The sequence below is a fragment of the Dasypus novemcinctus genome, chromosome 8, assembly GCF_030445035.2.
Source record: "Dasypus novemcinctus isolate mDasNov1 chromosome 8, mDasNov1.1.hap2, whole genome shotgun sequence".
NCBI lineage: Eukaryota > Metazoa > Chordata > Mammalia > Cingulata > Dasypodidae > Dasypus > Dasypus novemcinctus.
The window spans coordinates 33,973,692-33,991,674 of NC_080680.1; the positions used below are offsets into that span (position 1 = coordinate 33,973,692).

A 17,983-nucleotide genomic window follows, 5' to 3' on the forward strand; every position below is an offset into this window, starting at 1 on the left:
TAGTTCCTTAAAGAAGGCTGTGTTGATTTTTATTGGGATTGCATTGAATGTGTAGATCAGTTTTGGTAGGATAGACATCTTAATAATATTCAGTCTTCCTATCCATGAACAGGGAATATTCTTCCATTTATTTAGGTCTTCTTTGATTTCCTTGAACAATCTTGTATAGTTCTCAATGTATAAGTTTTTTACATCTTTAGTTAAATTTATTCCTAAGTATTTGATTTTTTTATTTACTATTGTGAATGGTATTTGAGAAACATTCTGATTTTTGCATGTTGATCTTGTACCCTGCCACTTTGTTGAACTTGCTTACTAGCTCACGTAGCTTCATCATAGACATTTCAGAATCTTCTAAATATATGCATCGCAAATAGAGTTTTGCTTCCTCTTTTCCTATTTGGATGCCTTTTATTTTTTCTTGTCTAATTGCTCTAGCTTGAACTTCTAGTACAATGTTGAATAACAATAGTGAGAGTGTTGTCTTTTCCTGATCTTAGGGTGGAGCAGGTGTTGCTCAGTGGTTGAGCACCTGCTTTGGCTATACAAGGTCCTGGGTTCAATCCCCAGTACTTCCAAAAAGAAAAGGAAAAAAAGGCCAATCTTAGAGAAAAATCTTTCATCCTTTCCCCATTGAGTATGATGTTGCCTGTGGATTTTTCTTATATGCCTTTTATCATATTGATAAATTTTCCTTCTTTTCCTATTTTTCAAAGTATTTTCTATAAAGAAAGGATGCTGGATTTTGTTTAATGCCTTTTCTGCATCAATTGAGATAACCATTTTTTTTTCCTTCAATTTATTAATGTGGTGTATTATATTGATTGATTTTCTTATATAGAGATGTCTTATAGTGGATTAAATTAGAAGCAGTGACAAAAGGTAAGTAGAAAACTCCCAAGTGTTTGAATTTTTTTTTCTGATTTTTTTTAACTCTGTAATGGAAAATTTCAAATACGTAAAAATAGAAAAGTATCATAATTTATAAATTCTTCATCAAGATTTAAAAATTATGAATTCTTGGCCAATTATAGTCCATCTATAACCTCATCCACCTTTCCCTTCTGTATTATTTTGTTTTTTGTTTGTTTGTTTGTTTGTTTTAAAGATTTATTTTTTCATTTATTTAATTTCCCCCTCTCCCCCGGTTGTCTGTTCTCTATGTCTATTTGCTGCGGCTTGTTTCTTTGTCCGCTTCTGTTGTCGTCAGCAGCAGGGGAAGTGTGGGCGGCGCCATTCCTGGACAGGCTGCACTTTCTTTCCAGCTGGGCGGCTCTCCTTACGGGTGCACTCCTTGTGTGTGGGGCTCCCCTATGCGGGGGACACCCCTGCGTGGCGCGGCACTCCTTGCGCGCATCAGCACTGCGCATGGGCCAGCTCCACGCGGGTCAAGGAGGCCCGGGGTTTGAACCATGGACCTCCCATGTGGTAGACGGACACCCTAACCCCTGGGCCAAGTCCGTTTCCCCCCTTCTGTATTATTTTGAAGCAAATCCCAGACATCATCTCATTTTATCTGAAACAGAATACTTCTAAATATCCTATGGGCCAAAGAATAAATCATAATGAAAATTAGAAAATATTTTTAATGGAATGATAATGAAAATATGATGTCAAAACTTGTGGGACTTCTGGTTCCAGCCAAGATGGAGTTGCCCCATTCCTCAGTAATCCTCCCTCTTACACCTAAAAAAATCTGGAAATAATGCAGTGAACAGTCCTAGAAAGACCCTGAAAGATGAAAAGAAGAGGGCAGCTGGCTCAGGACTTCAGGACTTGAGGAATGGCATGGCAGTAAATTCTTTGGGTTTTCTTTTTGCATCCCAGGAGAAGGTCCTGGAGAAGCCTGAAATATAGAACCGCCAATAGACACAAAAAAGTCCCAAGAAAACCTGTTTCTTCTTGCCAAAGGACAGGGCAAAGGATGGCCTAATAGATAGAAAACCTTTTTGATAATATCCTCCCTACACTAGCCAAATGTGAAAGGAAAAGCTGTCCCTGCATGATGTTAGCAGGGCTGAGTGAGGAAATGGGCTTCTGTTTGCACCTGTTGCTAACAAGGTGGGGGAATCAGCTGTTTGCTTCCCCCACAGTAGTAGTGTCAGTGGGGCTAAATAGAGAGCTAAACTTCCACCCCCACCTGGCAGCAAAGAGGTGAAATGGGGCAGTGTGGAGCAGGCTAGTTGGCATTCCTCTTTCCTTGCCAGGATAGTGTTAGCTACCATCAAGCAGGACCCAGCAGAGAGTGAAACTTCTACCCCCACCTGGTGGCAACAGCCTGATCCAGGTGGTATGAGTCGGAGCTCTACATTCCCCCCACCTTGGTGTCAGTGGAGTCTAGCAGGACGCTGACTTTCCATCCCAGCCTAACAGCAGTGAAGTAGAACTAGCATCGCTTTCATCTTTTCCCCCCTCTTCCCAGTATCAGTAGGGCCCATTGAGGAAGTGAACATCAACCCAACATGAACCCGCACACTATTCTTAAACAGGTAACTGCTTACAGAAAAGAAGGTTAAATAGGATCCAGTGTTCTCCCATCATAATAACCCAAATTTCTAGGATATATAAAAAACCATGTCATGCCAAGAACCAGGAATATCTCAACCTGAGTGAGAAAAGACCATTAACAGATGCCGATGTCAAAATGACATTGGTGTTGGAATTATCTAAAAAGGTTTTTAAAACAGCCATCATAAATAAGCTTCAATGAGTATGAATAAACTTGAAACAACTGAAAAGTTAGAAAATCTCATAAAAAATAAAGATAAAAAGAAACTAATGGAAATTTTAGAACTGAATAAATATACTATCAAAGAACTCATGGGATGAGCTCAGTAGCAGAAGGAATATGACAGGAAAGAATCAGTGTACTGGAAGACAGAACAATAGAAATTATCCAGTCTGAGCAATTCTTGACAACCGGATAGATTTTTTAATTTATCTTTTTGTTTTGTTTAATATTAATGATGTTAAATGTATTTACATAAGTTTATTGACAAATTCTATTTCTTCCTTGGAAAATGACATCTACGTCCTTTACACATCTTCTTTGTCATCTTCTTATTTTTCTATAAGAGTTCTTTGTATATTAAAGATATTACCTAAATATTTTGCCAAATGTGTTGCAGATATTTACCTAGTATGTCATTTATCCTTCAACCTTATTTGTATATATTTTGTACTAAAATTTAAAAATTTTAGGTGGTCAGATTCATAAATATTTCCTTTGAATTTCTAGTCTTCATGTCATGCCTACGTGAATTCCTCACCCCAAAATTATGAAATCACTTATTCATTACTTGTCTCTTTGTACTTTTACACTATTAAATTAGAGCCACATGAAGGAGGAAGGCTTTATGACTTTGTGTTAGGCAAAGATTTCTTAGACAGGACCAAATGCACAATCCATAAAAGAAAAATTTGATAAGTTAGATGTCATCAAAATTTAAAACTTCTGCTCTACAAAAGACACTGTTAAGAGAATGAAAAAACAAGCCACAAACTTATATATAAAGGCCTTGTAATCAGAATATATAAAAATCCCTCAAACCCACGCTGAAATAGTTTCTCATCTATGAGGTTACAGGCAAGGGAAACAGGCACTTTATTGTTTCTGGTGGAAGTGCAGAGATTTGTAACACCAGTAGAGAGGTATTTGGCAATATCTAGAAAATTATATATCAATTTTCCCTTTAACCTAGCAATCCCATTTCTAGAAACCTATTCCAAAGGTATGGCAAAATATGAAAAGGAATATGCACAGGCTATTCAGTGTAGAAACAATCCACTTGTCCATCATAGAGGACTGATTGAATAGATATGGAGTGCAGTGGTGTTCTATGTATCTATAAAACAGAAGAATGAGGTGTTAAAAATATGGCAGTACATGGGAAAAGTACAATTAATGTAATTTATGGACGATAGTTAATACTGTATTACTCTTGCATCAGTGGCAAAGACGGTACTTTATCAATGCTAAGGGTCACCAAGGGGGGAGGCATAAGAGGGTAAGGGTTTTTTTAATAATGAAGTAAGGTAAACATTCTAAACTTGACTGACACGATGGCATTAGATAGTTATATTTTATTGAAAAGTTTTTCACAGTGCCTTAGTTTTAAACTTGAGCATTCCTAAGAATCACTTCAGGAGCTTTAATTCCTCAGATTCTGATTAAATATTTAAGTCTGTATGACTTATGCAGGTGCTCTTTGAACCCCACTGAGACTGTTCTCATGCTTCCATACCGGCCAAATAAATGTGGAATCACACAGCAGAAAGTCCTACAAGAAACCGGAGTTTTTGTTCTGTTTTTTTTTTGTTTGTTTGTTTTTTGGAGGTACTGGGGCTGGTGATTGAACTGGGTCCTTGTATGTGAGAAGCTGATGCTCAACCACTGAGCTACACTGGCTCCCCCAAATTGGTTTTTTTGTTTGTTTGCTTGTTTTTGTTTTTAGGGGTTACTGGGGATTGAACCCAAGACCTTGTATATGGGAAGCAGGCACTCAACCACTTGAGCTACATCTTCTCCATTTTTGTTTTGGTTTCAAAACAAGGATAACTTTAATTAAAGGAAAGAACTGAATATAATATTAAAGGACATTTTTTTAAAATCTCGTCCTCTCCTCCTAACTTGTATATTCACTGAGAAATTATGCCAGATTTAGTTTAGTTTTTTTTATTTTTTGGAGGTGCTGGGGGCCAAGTATTGAACCTGGGACCTCACATGCAGGAAGCTGGTGCTCACTTACTGAGCCGCATCAGTTCTCCTGAGTTAGTTTTTTCATTTCTTTGGTTATTGTTTGGTTTTGCTTTTATTTTTTTTGTAGGAGGCACGGGGGACCAAATCTGGGACCTCCCATGTGGGAACTTGACTTTTTTCTAGTGCTGCTGTTTTGGTTCATTTTCATGTATTTTTTAAACATGTATTTATTTGTTTGTTTGTTTATTTATTTTGAGGTGCTGGGGCCAGGAATTGAACCTGGGACCTCGTATTTGGGAAGCCAGTGCACAACCACTGAGCCACATTGGCTCCCCTCATCTTCATTTCTGATTCTGGTTCTAGAACTTCATGATCACTTTCAGAATCAGCTTCAGCAGTCTGATGTCTCCTGTTCAACACAGCTGAAGCTGTCCATTTTCTCCATCCTCTGTTAGTCTTTTGCTGGTTGGATTTTGGTGCTGGGTTACTTTTATATCCCTGAGAGGAGTCATATTGACTTCATTATTCTTTTCATCTTCCTTTGAATAAATTGTTCACGTCATTTTAGCATCCTGTGCTGCTGCTGCTGCTGCTTGGTCACTGTATTCTTTATTTCCTTTTTCTAACTAAATCTCGATTTTCTCCAAAGCTCTCAGACATGTCCTATCTTTTACTTACTCCAGAATCTCATACAGTAAAACTAAAAGATCTTTTGCAAGACAGCTACTGAATCCTAAAGAGCTCAAAGCTTTTGTAAAGACTCAAATTTCTGGTGAACAAGGACTTGTTAAGATATCACTGCAAATTTTCATAGCCATATTGCCAGGTACTGTTAAGGCCTAATAATCTTGGGAATTTTTGGCCTGACGATTTAATCCACTTGGTCGTGTCAACTCTACAAACAGATCAGTAACATTAGTGATATCGATTTCAGCCAAATGAGAAGATTCAGAGGCACTGCGATGAAACTGAGAGCCACTGAGTGTACACTTTGGATGGATCATATAAGGCATGGGACTGTACAGTGAACCATCTGGTGGATGATGGACTGTGGTTAACATACAAATAGGAGAATGTTCTCTCATGAACTATACCAAATGATAGTACTAACACATGGTGTTAATAATAGGGTGGTCCACAGAAAAAATACACCAAATGTAAGCGATGGACTATAGTTAGCAGTTATATTTTGATAGTGTTCTTTCATCATTTCTAACAAATGTTCCACAACAATGTAGGGTGTTGTTGGGGGGTGATGTGGAGAAGCCTGTATGTTATGCATGATTATTTTGTAAACACCCAACTTCTCTAATTAAAAAAAAAAGGAATGAGAGGCACTTTCTCGGTATAGACTATTCCTGCTAATAAATTAAAATAGAATGATAGAATATCTGTTTTGCAACTCTTACTGAATTACTGATCACCAGTGACTGCTATTGCTTTTGGAGACCATGATGTAGGGACCAGAGTTGCTCATTGCTACTAGTTTGATCATCCTGTGACAAAATATGACTGAGTTTGATTTAAAACAATCTGGAAAGCCGGGGAGTAGAAGTTATGAATAAATCAAGATTGAGCCAAGAGTTTATGATTGTCGAAGCTTATGATAGAGACATCGCAGTTCATGGTATGCTGCTTTCTACTTTTTTGTATGTTTTTTGTATGTTTGCATTTTCAAACACATCAGTTTATCAAAACTAGTTTTTAAATTTGATTTGTAAAATGTTTTTAAGGTGTTTTTTTTAAGAGTTAAAATAATATTGTTCTACATTTTCAGAGCCCTAAATAAACTCATCACAAAAAACCACATCACAATAATTTTTGTCTTAATTTCATGTTTTTGTATGTTTTTTTGAAGTGCTTGAAGCGCTTAACATGGATAAAATGATGTCAGCCATTTCCTGCTGGATGGAAAGCCCGAGGCATTGTCTGGTATCAACAGACTGGGAAAGTGCTGAGGAAATTCCCATTTTAATCATTGAAGGTTTCCTTCTCTTTAATTATAAGTAAGTACCCCAACTCTAATATTGACTCTGAACAAATGAGGGAAAAACCTTGGGAACTAAATGTGCTGTTATTTTAGGCCCCTTGACACAGTATGGAATAGAAGCTATTTTCTGACCATTCCCTATGAAGAATGTAAGAGGAGGAGGAGGTAGGTTTTGAAATCTCCTTTTGGATTGTAAGTCAAAAGGACAAAATGTAGGAAACACAAAGAGAACAATACTCTTTAGCAGTATTTATAATATCATTTTTCAAATAAGGAAAAACCTTAACCCTTTTACAGAAGAAGCAAAACATGTTCCGGAAATGGTCATCCCTATGAAGTAATGAAAATTACGTTTCTAAGAAAAGTCACTTATACAAGCTATTCGGCTCTTCGTAAATCTGCAAATGGGCCAACCCTATTTTGATTTTGACTTTGTAATCTACTTGTATTCCGCTATAGCCACAAAGAACACTGATTAGTTAGAAGCCTAGTCGAACATATCAATATCTTTATCATTAATGTTGATATTTGTCTCTTAATTCTTTTTATTATAAAGTACTAGAGGGGAAAAAAGGTTAATTGCAAATTATATTCAGTGAATTACTTTTCAGATTGGAGAACTAAATCCATTCTATTGCCTTTGTAACTAGTGTTGAGTCTACAATGTGTAGCCTTAATCATGTTTAGATTTAATCTCTGAATGATTTACCTGGTATTCTGACTATTGTTATTTCACTTTATCAATGTTGTGTTTCTGTCTACATAAAGTTTCCTACATATTTTGATAGTACAAGGGTCTACGAGCCCCCAGACCCCCCGGGGTACTTTGATGGCTACGTGTGGCCCATGTATCTAAAACACAGAAAAGAAATGGAAGAGATCACATGGGAAATTGGTAAGTGCCTTCTTTTTTAAAATAAATATTTTTTTATTTATTTTTAAGAGATACATGGATCATACAAAATGTTATATTAAAAAAATATAGGGGATTCTCATATGCCCACTCTCCACACCTCCCACTTTTCCCACATCAGCAACTTCTTTCATTGGTGTGATACATTCATTGCAATTGATGAATACATTTTGGAGCACTGCTACACAGCATGGGTTATAGTTTACATTACTTCTAGTCCATTCGATAGGTTATGGCAGGATATATCATGTCCTGCATTGGTTCCTGCGGTGTCATTCAGGACAACTCCCAGTTCCAAAAATGCTGGGCTTTTCATTTTGGGAAGTAGTTTGATGACTGTTTGAATCTCCTCACTTGTTGTTGGTTTGTTGAGGTCTTCTCTTTCTTCTAGAGTCATGTAGGTTGTTCATATGTTCATAGGAATTTTTCTATTTCATTTATATTGTCTGGTTTTTTGGCATAGTTATTTGAACATCTGTGTTTAGTTGTCACAACTCCTTTTATGTCTTCTGGAAGCTTATCTTGTTCCTTTGACTTAGCCATGTCTTCCTTTTTCTTGGTATGGATTATAATTTTTTGTTGGTGTCTTGGCATCTTGCTTGCTAGAGTATTTATTCTGGGTGCAGTTTTTCTCTCTAGTTTATGGCTTCCTACCTTTCTCCCTTGCTGGTTGTGTAGTAGGAGCCAAGGATGCAGTTGGTGCTATAAGCTGTGGAGGCTCAAACTGCCTGCATTGCCCCAGGGACCAAGGGAGGGTCTCTCAACTTTCTCCTCTGACAGGGGTAGGGACAGAGCCACAGCTGTGTGTTATAATCCAAGTCATGCAGGCCTAGACTCTGGTTGCCCAGAGAGACTGATGAAGCTTCATGCCTATTTCTCCCCTGCATGGGGCGGGGATGGTGCTGCAGGTGTGGGCAGCAATCTGCCATGTGGGTCAAAAATGATTGCAGTTGTCCAAGTACACTAAGGGAGCACAAGCCCCCCTCCTCCTCTGCCAGGGGTGGGGATGGACCCTCTGGAGTGCCCAACAGTCTAATCCATGTAGGCCAAAAGTGTCTGTAGTTGCCATGAGAGGCTGAAGAACTACTGTCCCTTCTCCTCTTTAGGGAGTGGGGATGGAACCGCAGGCACCCAAAAGTTCAGTCCATGTAGGCCTAAAGTACCTCCCATTGCCCAGAGAGGCTGAGGAAACCCCAGTCCCCTCATCTCCTACTGATGGGTGGGGAAGGATCCACAGGTGCCCAGTAGTCCCATCCACAGCCCGAAAGTGCTTGTCACTGCACCGAGAGACTGAGGAAACCCCAGCCCCCTCCTATCCTATTGGGAGCAGGGATGGAGCTACAGGTGTCTGACTCTTCAGTCTGTGTGGGTCAAAAGCACCTACAGTTACCCTGAGAGTAACTGCATCCTTGTTGTCCTTTTAATGGTGGGAGCTGAGCCATAGGTGCCCAACAGTGAAGTCTGTGCAGGCCAAAAGCACCTGCAGTTGTCCTGAAAGGCTGAGGAAATACCAGCCCCCTTCTATATCCATGGGGTTGGGGTCGAGATGGAATTGAAGGCTCTCAACAAACCAGTTTGTGCAGGCCAGAAGTGGCTACAGTTGCCAGAAAGCCTGAGGAAACACAGCTCCTCTCCTATCCTGTTGGGATGCAGGATGGAGCCCTAGGTGTCCAACTATTCAGTCTGTGCCAGCCACAAGTACCTGCAGTTCCCAGAGACACTGATGCAGGTCCCCCCAGCTTCCTCCCTGCCAGAGGTAGAGCCGGAGCCTAGGCTAGGGCTGTAATCTGATCTGCATGAAAAGAAGCCTGTTCCTACTGTCGCTGTGATTTTCAGTCAGCCCCATTTCCCCTCATGCCGGGGGCAGAATTAAAATGGCAGCTACTAGCCTCTTTTCAACTTGGAAACAAGTTCAAACTTAGGTGTTCTTAGGATTTTACTTTAGCCAGCCTAATTTACTAAACAGTTACTGAAGTCAGTGGCCATCTATCTCCTCCGCAAATTTTGGTCAAATGGAGCTTCCAACTCCATTGTTTGCACCGCCGGTAGGGTATGGGCATTGGCCTCCATGGTGTGGAGTGATCTCATGCAGCTTCATTGCAGTCTTCTCTTTCCATTCCTGTCCCCTCTCTGCTGTTTTTGCAGTCTGTGTCCATTCGCTGTGTGATCTTCTGTGTCTATTTCTTTTTGTCTTCTTGTTTTCTTCTCTACAATTCATTGGGATTCGATCCTGAGGATTCAATGTGGAGAGAGATTCCCTGTCACTTGCACCACCTCAGTTCCTGGTTTCTGTTGTGTCTCGCCTTGACTCTCCCCTTTGTCTCTCTTTCTGTTGCGTCGTCATCTTGCCACATGTCTCTCCACATGGGCCTGGCTTGCTGTGAGGGCACTGGCTTACCACACGGGCACACCTTTACCAGGAGGCCCCAGGGATTGGACCCGGATCTTCCCATATGGTAGGTGGAAGCCCAGTCACTTGAGCCACATCCGCTTCCTGTCCATTCTTTCAAGGATGTTGCAGGATGCTCATCTGGTCTCCTGGGCCTCCCAGACATGTGCTGTAGATAGCTCTGGGTGATGACTAACTACCCTGAGGACATGCTGACTCTTGGAATGCCTTACTCAGTTGCCATCTTGCCCCCATTCCCTTCTGTTCAGATTTGAACTGCCTGCCCTCTTTTTCCCTTCTTAGTTCACCTAGATGGAACAAAATCTGAAGAGGACCTGTTTTCAGAAGTATATGAAGATCTAACACAAGAGTTAGCAAAGCAGAAAGGTAAGTATTTTTTTTTCGAAGTGGATGGTGGGAGATGAAGATCTAGGAAAGTAGGTTATTATAGATCCCAAGAATGGCACAACAGAATGCTAATGTAGGAGTGATTGTATTTATATATTTGTTCATCTATTCATGCATTTATTACTTTGAAGATAATTCAGAAATAGGCTGTGTGGGTTTGGGGACTTGATTATTTTGTAAGTTTTTGTAAGGGTGAACATATTCACCTTTTGTCACATCCTTTAATGATATTTATTTTATTTAGTTTTAAAATTTTGGGTACATGGCTGTTACTTCAGTGGGACTGAGATCATCCTTTGGGCAGAGTGAAGTTAAAATGCTAGTGATTTTGGGAAAGCAGCTGTGCTCAATCATTTGGGCTTCCATCTACCATATGGGAGGCCCTGAGTTTGCATCCCGGGGCCTCTTTGTGAAGGCAAGCTGGCCTGCACGCTTCAGAGAGCTGCTGGCCCGCAAGCACTGTGGAGTGCCACCAGTCTGCAGCACTGCGAGAGCTGGCTCAGCAAGGTGACACAACAAAAAAAAGGGAGACAAGCAAAAAAATGCAGAAGAACGTGCAGCAAATGGACACAGAGAGCAGACAGCAAGCAAGCTGCAAAGGGGGGTGGGAAATAAATAAAAATAAGTGCAGACACAGAAGAACACATAGCAAATGGACACAGAAAGCAGACAACAAGCAAAAAGCTGCAGTGGGGAGGATATAAAAAAAAAATGCTAGTGATTTTGGGAGCAGATGTTGGCCCAAGCATTTAAGCTCCCACCTCCCACATGGGAGATCCCGGATTTGGCTCCTAGTGCTTTCTAAAGAAACAGAAGCAAAGCAATGAGCAAAACAAATGAAAGAGCCAACTCAGGGAAACCAGTGAGGCTTGGTGGTTGAACACCAGCTTCCCACATGCAAGGTCCCGAGTTCAGTTCCTGGCCCCCAGTACCTAAAAAAAAAAAAAGCGCTGGTAATTTTGTTTTGATCTGTCTAGAGCTGCCATTTTCCTTTATTTCCCCTTAAAGATTTTCCATTAATTTCTATTTACCAAATACCTCAAAACTAAGCACAAGATTTTAAAATTCACTTATTGAACATTTCTTTAAGATTTTCTTATTAAACAGCAAGTGACGCAAATCCTCCTAAACTTTGCTTAAGCAAAAAAGAAGTTACAGGGGTGGCAGAGGCTTTGGGTTCAGCTGAATCAGGGAGCTCAAATAGTATCCTCTGGGCTTTCCCTCTTAGTGTCACTTTCTGTTTGGATTTATTTTGAAGTCATGATCTTCCTACTGACAGATAACGATATTTGTTGGCAGCACCATCCTAGATTCAGCAAACCCAGTACAAAAAGGCAGCCTATCCGTGTGTTCAAAATTGGCCATTAGTTGATAAATGTTGAAGCTGGATATTGGGTACAGAGGGTATATATATTTTATTTCCTTACTTTTGTATATATTTAGAATTCTTCATTTTAAGTAGTTTTTTAAAAAGAAAATTTCCATTTTAACCCAACTGAAAAGGCTCAGGGAAGAATTTGATTGGTTCTGCTTTGGACCTGTGCCTTTTGCTAAACCAATTGCTATTGCCAGGGAGTTTACAAACTCTGATTGGCCAGGACTGAATCACATACTCACACCTTGGAATTGAATGTCCCACCTAAAGCCTTCTGGACCTAGGGGAAGAAATTCCCCATAGGGAAAGCAGAATAGGGGGTGGAAACCAGTAGGAGGAGAATGAAAAGGCTTGCTGGGAGGACACAACTATAGATCTAGCTACTATTTTAATTGAACTCTTAGAACTAAAAGGATTTCTGTGACTAGCACATGCAAAATACAATCATAAGCTGGTGTGAGCATACAGTCTGAGTCACTCCAGCAATGAGAATGCTACTTGCTTTTCTCATGAGAAGTAACTATACTAGTCCAAATATTGTCACCCATCAATAAGAATAGATTTTGCATGTCCTTACTAAATCTCTGTGTGATGAGGGTACTGAGCCAAGCCAGGCAGCCTGTTGATCCTATACATTACTGATTTCAGGATCAGCCCTTCATGTAGACATGAGCCCATTTGAGGAAATGTGAAGACCATTTTAAAAATTCTTGCACATGGGACTTGTATTCCTTGCCAAGTATGCCTGCCCGCTACTGCCGTCTGTTATTTGATGAAAGGCAGGCTTCCCATAATGAAGCTCAGGGTACTGGCAGGAGTGGGTATACGGGTGGGAACGTGGTCATCCTTCATAAATGGTGGTATCTGAGTCTTGAATGACGAGAAGCAGCCAGACGCACTTCTCTGAGAGTTGTTGACTACCTACCCTGGCCCTGATAAGCTGTTTCGAGGGGTTTTTCAGTTACTCAGCACCTGTACCTTTCCATCCTCTCGATAACGGCCAGTGCCTGCTTCTCCTTTCATGAGCAAGTCAGGCACTGGAGTTTGACATTTTGATCTACCTTACGGTAAAGAGGAAAGGAACCTTGGTCCTGCAACTCAGACAAATTGTAACCAGTTCCATTCCAAATGCCAGCGTCCACCGTCTGTTCCATGCCCAAGAACAACTGACATGTTTTGATGGGTGTTGAAAGCCATAAAAAGTACATTTCATGTGTGCCACCCTCCTCTTTCCTTGCCTGAATCCTAGAGGCAGATGAGGAATTATTCAGCTGTGCCATTTAAGGTTCATTTTCTTGCTTACGTTCTAGATACTGAATAAAACTAAAAAAACTGAATAGCAAACATTAGAAGAGACATAAAATGTGAAGCAGATCAGCTTTTACTACCGCCAAGATCTACTTTATTTTTCTTTTCAGTCCCATAAATAAGTTACTGTGTTATTTATAGTATCCCACCACCTTTCACATTTCTTCCAACCACAGTACCCTGGCAGGACCAGGCTGGAAGGAGCTTTGGCATAGCCTGGTTTAACCTTCAGCATAAGGCTGAGCTGACGTTCAGTGTTTCTACCAACTCCTCTTCAGGCTTGTTCTCATAGCATTGCATAAACCTGCTTATCTAATTTTCATTCTAAATGTATACTTTATAATTGTGAAATTATGGGGAACAACAAAGATTGAATTTAATTATTAGTGAAACAGTAAACCCAGAAGAGTAAGGATATGCAGTTATACATTTAATTCAGTCCTTAGTTAAAGCCAACCTTTGAAACACATTTTTATATATTCCCACTATCACAAAGCAAGCTAGCCACCAGGAATAGTCAAACTTCCTTTAAAAATGTTTATTTTCAGGGAGCGGATGTGGCACCCACCTCCCACCTTGGAGATCCCAGGTTCAGTTCCCAGTGCCTCCTGAAAAAGCAAACAAACAATAAGCAAAACAAATGGAAAAACCAACTCAGGGAAGCTGATGTAGCTCAGTGGTTGAATACCAGCTTCCCATATATGAGGTCCTGCGTTCAATCCCCAGCCTCTGGTACCTAAAAAAAAAAAAGAAAAGCTTATTTTCATCTGACTATGAGAGCATATTAATTATAAAACTTTTTTTAAGTATAAAAGTAAAAGGCATAAAATATAAATCACCTGTATTCCTAATAATCATCTGTACTAACATTTTTTTACATTTTTTATTGTCTTTTTTATTTAAAAGATACATAGATCACAAAAAATGTATATATATATATAAAAAATATATAAGAGGTTCTCATATACCCCATACTCACTCGTCCCACATCAACAACCTCTTTCATCATTGTGGCACATTCATTGCATTTGGTGAATACATTTTGGAGCACTGCATGGATTACACTTTACATTGTAGTTTACACTCTCCCCCAGTCCGTTCAAAAGGTTATGGCAGGATATACAATGTCATTTTAATGAGTACACACCCAGTCTTTTTTCAGTCCACATCATAGCTTCCCATTTATAAGATTTGGCAAGAATCTGTGGTTGATCAGTCACACTCATTTCTCTTTTTAATATAGTGGTTAATATTTAAGCAGCTTTATAAAATTATATTTAATGAAACTGGATAAAACGAAAAGCCAAGTATCTTTTGTAGTTACTAGAATTCAAGGCTCAATTCTCTCTTGCACATTGAAAGCGAAATGTAAGATTGACATTGACATTTCTTAGTGCAGAAGAAAGAAGTCTTCTAGTTCCAAAGCAAAGGAATAAGCAATTGCAAAATAAAAACTTAATAATCAAACATTTGTCTATTTATTGGTATTTGTCTACATTCAATTTAAAATAAAATTTCCAATTATAAAGTAATAATGGTATAATTATCTAGTATAGTAGTCCAAATTATCATAAGACTATTCTCCTATTGTTGAATATTTAGTGTTGTTGTAAGTTTTTCACATTGACAAATAACATGCTATAAAACCATCTGTATGTATTACTGGTTTTCTTCTTTTTAAATTAGATCCCTGGGGTAAATTCCCAGAACTAGCACTTTCTGGTCAAAGGGTATAATCAATTTTACTTTGTCCATAGTTGAAAGATTAAATACTGCTCTAAAAAAAAGTTCTTTCTTCAACATGAACTGTATAATAAGAATGTGATAGGTTTGTCAGAGTTTCTAAGCCAAAGTCATCTAGTATTCAACTAGGTTTCCTTGTTTTAAAATAAAAGATTAAAATTTAAAACTTTTGGGGAGCGGCTGTAGGTCAGTGGTTGAGTGCCTGTTTCCCATATACAAGGTCCCAGGTGCAATCCACAGTACCTCCTAAAAAACAATAACAACTTTTTTCCTCATTCAAGCATAACACTGAAAAATAAGAATTATAGTACAGTTAGCCACCCTTTGTGATACACTAGTCCCTAAATTATTGCCTGAAGTCTAGGATTATTATACCAATTGTAAATGATATTGGCTATCTGATAAGATGGGCTTAAGTTTAAAGCAAAGATTGAAAGAATAAAACTTGGACTTGATATAGTTCTTTTTTTAAAAAAAAAAGGATTTTCATCTCCAAATCCCTGTAATCTTAACATCCTTAGGTTTATTATTATTGATGTAAAAATTTAATAAAATGAGAATTGTAATTCTCCATTAATATCTTTTCTATTTGTATTTATTCCCAAGGTTTGCAGGTAACAGCATAGAGATGGAATGCATTGAATCCTTCCTGGGATGAATTAGGAAATTCAATGGAGCATATTCAAGAACCTCAACCATGATACAGTACATACTTTTTAGCACAATGACAACTGTCGTTTGTTTTTTTTTAATAGCACATGGTGTCTCCAACATGTAGAACAATAAAAAGTTATCCATACCAATGGTCAGGAATTTATCCTAATGAGTAGTTTTCTTTCTAGGGAGAGCATAGATATAATACAGATTATAAAAAATGAGTCAGTTCACCTATACCAATAGTTTTCAAACTTTTCTAATTGGAACTCAAAGTATGAAATAAAATTTTATCACAGTCTGGTATATACACAATCCTATTATTGTATGTGCGTATCAAGTATCATTAATATACAGTATACTCTGATATTTTTCTGATTTTAATTTTCTTTTTTTTTTAAACATTGGTTACAACATACAGTTTGGAAATGCTGCTGTCTCCCATCCCATACCAATACTCACCGACTACAAATGTGGGCATGACTGGGAACAACAGATTTAACAGTTTACTACGGTTTTTGTTTTTGTTTTTGCATGTGTCTAATTCTCCTGAATCATCGTGTCACTGTGTTGAGACTTTATTATAGATGATCGGATCCTGTGTTTTATTTGTTTTTGTGAAACCTGTTGTCTACCACGGAAAGAAGTAGTTACTTCAGTGATACCTAGTTCAGAGAACCATTTTTTTTGAAAAGCACAGACAGAAGATCCTTATCATGTGATTTTTCTTTTTTTTTGGACCTCTTTCAATTCTTTTTTTTTTTTTTAAGATTTATTTTTATTTATTTAATTCCCCTCCCCTCCCCCGGTTGTCTGTTTTCTGTGTCTTTTTGCTGCGTCTTGTTTCTTTGCCCGCTTCTGTTGTCGTCAGCGGCACGGGAAGTGTGGTTGGCTCCATTCCTGGGCAGGCTGCTCCCTCCTTCGCGCTGGGCGGCTCTCCTTATGGATGCACTCCTTGCACGTGGGGCTCCCCTACGTGGGAGACACCCCTGAGTGGCAGGGCACTCCTTGCGCGCATCAGCACTGCGCATGGGCCAGCTCCACACGGGTCAAGGAGGCCCGGGGCTTGAACCGCGGACCTCCCATGTGGTAGACGGTCGCCCTAACCACTGGGCCAAAGTCCGTTTCCCCCTCTTTCAATTCTGGAACTTAATTATGTCCTCTACTGAACAATCTCTTTTTTTAATTAATATAAAAAAGAATGCCCATCATCACTCAATCTTTATGAAAATATTGTTACATTAAGTTGAAACATTCTCTTCAGTCTCAGTGAACAGCTCTTTCTTTCTAGCGGAGCTTGTACTAGTTGAGAGTTTTTTGTTGTTATTTTGGGTTGTTTTAATTATTATTTTGTTTGTCTCTCAATAACAACAACAACAACAAAGTCTGGGCTCAGGAAGCAAATGTGGCTCAAGCCAGTTGATCTCCCGCCTGCCACATAGGCGATCTCTGATTTGGTTCCTGGTGCCTCCTAAAGAAGGCAGCTGACACAACAGGCAGGTACAACAAGCTGATGCAACAAGAGACACAAGAAGAAAACATAATGAGAGACACAACAAAAGCAGGGAGCAGAGGTTCCAGGTGCCTCCTAAAAGAAGATGAGCAAGACAGTGAGCTGACATGATGGGAGGGCAGAGCACGTGGTGCAACAAGCGAGACACATGGAGGGGAAGCATAATGAGAAATACAACAAAGCAGGATTGGAGGTGGCTCAAGGGATTAAGTGCCTCCCTCCCATATTGAAGGACCTAGATTTGGTTCTTGGTGCCTCCCAAAGAAACAAGATGAACAGACACAGGAAGAGAAAAACAACCAGGGGGGTGGGGAGAAATCTTTTTTAAAAAAAAGTCTGGGCTCAATGTGCAGTTGATCCACTTAGTAGTTGTGTGACTGACTGGGCTCCAGTCTTGATTTTCTTTTTTAAGATGGGGGTATCAACGGTACTTAGTATGGGTGTCATGTATAGTAAAGATAAAGTTCAAAATCCTTAATGTGGCCTCCAAAGCTCTGTGACCTAGCTTCTCAACCCATCCCTCCACCATTGCTGTCAGCCACTGCTGCCTCCCTTTCCTCAAACTTACCAACACCTTCCTCCTGCACGGCTGGCACTCATGCTGCCCCTCTGCTTAGAACTCTCTCCACAACCCTGCCCTCCAGCCAGGCCCAGCTCATTCTGACTCAGCCTGCATATCTCCCCTTAAATATCCCCTCAGGGACTGGCCTTCCAGATCCCCAGCATTAGCCCCCCATAATGCACTCAAAGCTCCCCTGCAGATCCTTAAAGAGCACTTATAATGGTTATACTGTCATTTACAGAATTGTTTAGTGACTGCCTCTCCCGCTAGACTGCAAACTCCTTGAAGTCAGAACCTATCTGCCATTTACTACAACTGTGTCCCTACTACCTAGCACAGTGTCTGGCACAGAATAAAAATACAAGGAATGCCGTGTACTTTTAAAAAAATTACAATCATGAATGGCTTCACACACGGGTTGTACATTAC

At 39.6% G+C, this 17,983-nt stretch overlaps 1 protein-coding gene across 2 annotated transcripts in view; it reads left to right on the top strand.

Moving 5' to 3' along the window:
- NMRK1 (nicotinamide riboside kinase 1) overlaps positions 1 to 15,634 on the top strand; it is a 36,550-nt gene extending 20,916 nt beyond the window's left edge. Inside the window, exons 6-10 of one of the 2 annotated variants that reach the window (XM_058301657.2) lie at positions 6,558 to 6,705; positions 6,783 to 6,854; positions 7,478 to 7,584; positions 10,295 to 10,378; positions 15,432 to 15,634. In XM_058301657.2, the coding sequence (XP_058157640.1) occupies positions 6,558 to 6,705; positions 6,783 to 6,854; positions 7,478 to 7,584; positions 10,295 to 10,378; positions 15,432 to 15,451 (431 nt within the window). In that variant the 3' untranslated portion in view covers positions 15,452 to 15,634. The remainder of the gene's footprint in view (positions 1 to 6,557; positions 6,706 to 6,782; positions 6,855 to 7,477; positions 7,585 to 10,294; positions 10,379 to 15,431) is intronic. The other variant, XM_071216677.1, reaches the window with a different exon arrangement.
- The last annotated feature ends 2,349 nt before the right edge of the window (positions 15,635 to 17,983 follow it).